This window comes from Sinocyclocheilus rhinocerous, unplaced genomic scaffold, assembly GCF_001515625.1.
Source record: "Sinocyclocheilus rhinocerous isolate Xijiao unplaced genomic scaffold, SAMN03320098_v1.1 scaffold376, whole genome shotgun sequence".
Lineage (NCBI taxonomy): Eukaryota > Metazoa > Chordata > Actinopteri > Cypriniformes > Cyprinidae > Sinocyclocheilus > Sinocyclocheilus rhinocerous.
This window is the reverse complement of record NW_015631723.1, coordinates 358,913-364,732: the sequence shown is the minus strand read 5'-3', so window position 1 is coordinate 364,732 and position 5,820 is coordinate 358,913. Positions and strand designations below refer to the sequence as shown.

The window sequence follows — 5,820 nt, the reverse complement described above, 5'->3', positions numbered from 1 at the left end:
TATCTCTGGTTTAATATATTCTAAATGTTTCTTTCTTGGTATCAAAATGATCTGCTCTTTATTCCTCAAACAATGATGTACACTATGTGATCGTGAAATGCATCATACCATATTTTCCATATTTTGGGTAAAACTGCACCAATCCTCCAGACCAGCAATAAACATGCAAATGGGCCGACAAAGAAAACAAAGATAATTTTTCCCGCTCAAAATTCACACCTCTACATTGGTCATTCCACCAAAAGATGGGTGTGACTGGGAAACCATTAAAAGTCCCTAACCCAAACCAATCATTGCTCAAACTTTTTGAGACAGACACTCTGCAAGACTCACACCTCTTGAGTCTGACTTTCTGGCAGAATACTGCCATTTTTCGAAGTAAACTTCCAGCTCACTCCTAACGAACTCATCAAAGACCTCCGTTGTCTACCGCATCAGGACTCTTGTTCAGCAACGAAGCCAATACAAGTAATCGTTTAGAACCATTTAAATGCGTGTTTAAGTTTGAGCCCCTTATAAGGTGATTTTTGATTCTCTGATGATTCTCATTAGGTTGTGGTTAATTGATGTGAAATACTGCCATTCTTTTGCTCTTCTCTCTCTCTTCCTTACTTTTCTTCATTCTGTATATATGTGTTTTGCTTAGTCTTGTTGAATGTTAGCCGTAGTTTCATTTATTAAATCCCTTATATTCACAGTTGATTGTCTCTGTGTGCTGCTCACAATTCGGAGTCACTGAAGGTTGATCCCTTGCTACATGCTAAGTTAATGCTAGTACTGTATGAAGGAAAGTTATTCTTTCTTGGCCAGGGAAATAATCTTTCCTTGAATTGATAAATGATTATATTGTCTGCTCGGTGGACAGACAGATCAAATAATTGTAGTCTTGATTCTGCTACAGTTAATTCTAAGATATATATATATATATGCCCTAGAATCAGAAGAAAAATTGTCTTCATCACACTAATAACTCATTGATGCTGAATTTAAAGTATCCATGTGATGTGCTATACACGTCAAGCTGATAAATTCTTGGCTGCCAGTTAATGCCTGGGAGCTATAAAGAAATCTCCAATGGTATTTTAACAGTGTAATATTGCTTTACAGAATTTCACTCCCGGATAAATCCCAGGTTACTGCAGCTTATGACTATGCATACAATTTAATTTATTCTTAATTGGTATGGTGATGTTATCTCATCAAGTTTAACTCTGAAGCTTGTAAGAGATTGTTTAATAAAAACTGAGACTCAGACAATGAAAGCGAGATTGCAGAGAACACATTTCCCTGATGAAGGATTGTACTCTCATTCATAAAGTGTAGTGTATTAACCTAGAAAGATATTCAGGAATGTCAGTCAACCCAAATAATTTATCATACACGATGGACTGCTTATGTGTCCACAATTCATATCAAGGTTTATCCATATAGTATAGTTATTTATTATTGTGATGTCTACAAAGCCACTTATTTATAATTATTATTATTATTAGGGGTTCAAGCACGTATTGCTGAAACTCTATTGTAATTGTAAGGATTTATTTATTTATTTTTTTAATTATTATTCCTCTCCAGTAAAACTGATCGTGCAGCCCAAACCGTAAGGCCAAGAAAGCTGAAACTTGGTCAGATCGTAGTAGTATTGCTCGCTACTCAGATCCAAAGACTCGCCCCAATCGTCCCAAAGGGGGCGCTACAGTTAAAAAAAAAAATCTCAGACATTTTTGGCCCTAGCTCGTACACCGTATGTCATAGATTCAAAAATGTTACATCGTTGCAATCCTTGGGTCAACACGAACAAAAGACAGTTAGACAGATTTGCTCTACAACGCACGTTTTTTCCGCAAAATTGAGTTATGTCCTAAACCTACTTTTGCGAACTAGTCCTAGGTTTTTCACCCGATCTGAACCGAACCACTTCTCAAATATTCTATTGACACTGAATATCAATAATTATCAAAAAAGTTGACATTTCAATTTTCGTGCGCAGCAGCGCGCAAAAAACCTTCTATGCTAACGTTAGCCAATAGCTAATTGTGGTATAACTCTTGAACGGAATGATATATCTTCACCAATCTCGGTACACATGTGTATGAGCTCAATCTTTTGTCAAATAAAAAAAAATGTGCAGCAAAATTGCCGCTTGGTGACGGAAAAAAACATAAAAACAACAATAACTGCGCAACCGTTAGTCCAATCAACTTGAAAATTGGTATGAAGTGTCTTTGTCCAAACTGGCAAAAGTGTCTATGAGGACATTCGCGTATCAAAGAAAACATGGCCGCCATTGGCCAAACTAATTTAAGCATGTATTTGACAAGGTTAACGGAGGTCGATCGGAACGAAACTCGGTGGCCATGTTTGACTCATGGCCCCAGAGGACTGTAAGAATTTTGAAAGAAATCGGCCACTAGTTGGCGCTATCGAGTTTTATGGCTCTGTAATCACGTGGTGTTTCACACATCCACACAATATGCATATAATTTTATAGATCTCCTCATAATGAGCAACTTTGCCTCCAGAATCATTGCTGTCAATCAAATCGTTCAATAAATATTTTCAATTATGTTAAAAACCTACTTTTGCAAACTAGTCCTAGGTTTTTTTGCTCAGTCTCGATCAAACCACTGCAGTAATATTCTCTGGAGTCTCCAGATCAATAATTATCAAAACAATTTTGAATTTTGTCCTTTGGTTGGCTATAACGGGGTCATTTATAAAAATGGCTAAAGAACATATTATTTCACTGTATTATGCCACTGTCTTCACAAAGAAGTGTCATGAAATGATTATGTCTAGTCATCAACAATATTTGTATCCTGTTGTTTTATGTTCAAGATTTTTTTAATGCAGGTTACACTAATCCATAAAGGTCAGTAGCCTAACGTATAAATGCCCAGTTTTTTGATCTGGTTTTATCTAAATAATTTTTAACAACATTGGATTGTAAATTACATAATTTTAGTAAAAGTCCATGACTGGGAGACTTGAATGTTTTATTTTAAATCTTTTATGTACATATGAAAAACAGCCACGGGTAAAATTTACCCCGTGGCGGTTCTAGTGTTAAAAATGTGGTCTATATATAGTGTACCTAAGTGCCTATCAATCTTAAAAGAAAACATCTCAGGTAACTTATGTGACCATGGTTCCCTGAGTAGGGAATGAGACACTGCGTCCTCTAGGGGTCACTATGGGGAACGACTCGTCGTGACCCGTGTCTGAAGCATACATTCAAAAAAACACCAACAAGATGTTGGCCGACGACAGCCCATGACGTCACTACCGGTGCGACTATAGTATAAATAAGCGGCGGGAGAACACGTCATTCACTTATTCGTCTGAAGCTTGTGTCCAAAGCATGGTAGGAAACCTAGAGGACGCAGTGTCTTGTTCCCTACTCAGGGAACCATGGTTACATAAGTAACCTGAGACGCTCCCTTTCAAGGGAACTTCGAACTGTGACCTCTAGGGGTCGCTATGGGGAACGGTATACCCACACCCCTTGGTCTGTGAAACCTGATATCAGGAAATCTGCCGGGTAACTAGAGTGTGTTAGCAGATGGAAATTTGCTATTGGTGGAAAAAACAAGAAGTTCAGCCCTTTTGCTGGGGCGATGCGAGCGAGTATTGGCAGAGAGTGATGAAATGATCTGTCGTGCAGATGCAGGGAAGTTTGAATTGATTTCTCTATAAATGCATTGTATTTACATATATTGCAAACTGATAATCACTCTAAAAAGATGACTGAGGTCGTCATGAACACTTGAACCATTGGACTGAAGCTGTATTTTGTCAGGTGTGAACTTGAATCTCGGTGAGTGTGAACAAGCTTAAAGAGTTTAAACGATCTAACATTAACTCCTAAATAGTTAAAAGAGGAGATTCATATTGTTGTATTTTGTCTCTAATGTTTTTCATGTTATGATCAAATTATTTCTGTGAGTTTTGAAATAAGTATCACCTCGATGTGTACAAACGAATGCTGTAATGTTGAGCAGCCATTTTAATGCATGGTTGAGGACACGTAATGTGATTTTGTGATTTGAGAAACGTGAATATGATCGACTTGATGTAAGAGTTGTATGCATAGTTAAAAGCTATGTTGAATATTATTAATTAGTTAGAGTGAAGTCACGTCATTGACGCAAATTCACTTTGAGCTTTATCTCAAATATGTATGTTGAGTGAATTAAGCACATGATTGTGGATGTTTAAGGAATTGAATTTATGATTTAAATTCATTAATAATGTTTAAAAAAAGAGTTTAATGTACATTAATGTCCATATAAATTGATTGTGAGTTGATTGAGTAATATGATATGGATGTGCCTGTTTTATTGCAGGCCAGGTTTTTTGTATGCATTTGAATTCTTCCGGAGGGAAGATGGCGAGCCAACCACCCTTGATCGTTGGATCCATGTAGTCATCGATTGCTGCTGGATGATTCATGTGATATCACTGTGTCGTAGGATCTCAGTGGACCCTTGAATTCAGTTTTTCCCCTTTATCCTAAATTCCAGATTGGGATTGGATAGAACATTTTTCTTGTTGAATTATTTTATTTTTATTTTGCTTCACCTTGCTTTTTGGAACCAAAAGACAGAACTGATTTCCACTGTGTCGTAGGATCTCAGTGGACCCTTGAATTCAGTTTTTCCCCTTTATCCTAAATTCCAGATTGGGATTGGATAGAACATTTTTCTTGTTGAATTATTTTATTTTTATTTTGCTTCACCTTGCTTTTTGGAACCAAAAGACAGAACTGATTTCCACTAAAGGAAACAATTTTTTTGGTCATTTGAAAGACTGGACTGAGGTACTTTAAGAAAAAAGGAAGGAGACACATACACTGATTGTGCACTACACTTTATTGATGTTCTTGTGATAACAATTGTGTTATATTTGTTAATTCAATACAGTTCATGCAAAATGATAATTTGTGTGGTTATCAATAACTTCTGGTTGTGCCATTCACTATGTGATGTTTTATTAACAAGTTTCGGGAGGAGCACGCGCAGATAATTAACACGGCCAGTTCATCATCAGTAATTACACCATCTATCCAATCAGCACAAGAGAGAACCTCTATAAATAGTCAAAGCAGCCTTACCTCCATTATCTCTAGTCTTTCAGCATTGGCACATCCAATCGCCGCAAACATGTCAGAGATCAAACTTTTTCCAGACGACAACGCGTTCGACACCACGGGTCCTCCGGCTTCTCCAGTCGCCGTTCAGCGCACCAGCGCTCCGCAGGACACCATAATTGAGCCCGCGGCTGCAACACGGGGCCGCCGGCCTTCCTGTGCCGCCGTCGCTCATACCTCCAGACACCGAGGCATGCCATCACCTTCGCCTTCCAGGCGTCAGCCACCTTCTCCAGCGTCCTCCTACGCTTCAGCCCTCTCCTCCGCCCCAGCTGCGGAGAAATGGACCGTGACCGGACTACGCCAGGCGCTTATTAGCTCCGGCGTCAATGTCCCACGACGGTCGGTCAAGGCGGATCTCCTCGCCCTCTATACTTCCCTCCAAACAGGGGCGCCTCCAAGCTCTACTCCTCCATCCAAGGCCGCGGATAAAGCGAGCCAGGGCCGCAGCATTCCGTACTCACGGCCCGAGCTAACCACCACTCCTTCGAAGATGGGCTTCCGGCCGTTAGGCTGCAGCAAAAAGCCTTCAGCAAGCCCGGGCCGAGCCCCGGATGCCGCCAGCCCCAGACCCCCTCCTCCATCCACCGAGCGTCAGCTCGACGAAATGCCAGCTCCAGTCTCCACGAGCCGCCGCGTTAGCGTGAGCACGCCTCCGCTAGCGGCGCAGA

The 5,820-nt window shown here is 39.9% G+C and overlaps 1 protein-coding gene across 1 annotated transcript in view; it reads left to right on the top strand.

The window, feature by feature from the left end:
• Positions 1-5,162: 5,162 nt before the first annotated feature.
• LOC107741894 (uncharacterized protein DKFZp434B061-like) overlaps positions 5,163-5,820 on the top strand; it is a 5,772-nt gene continuing 5,114 nt past the window's right edge. The window contains exon 1 of the mRNA XM_016554690.1: positions 5,163-5,742. Coding sequence (XP_016410176.1) covers positions 5,163-5,742 — 580 coding nt within the window. The remainder of the gene's footprint in view (positions 5,743-5,820) is intronic.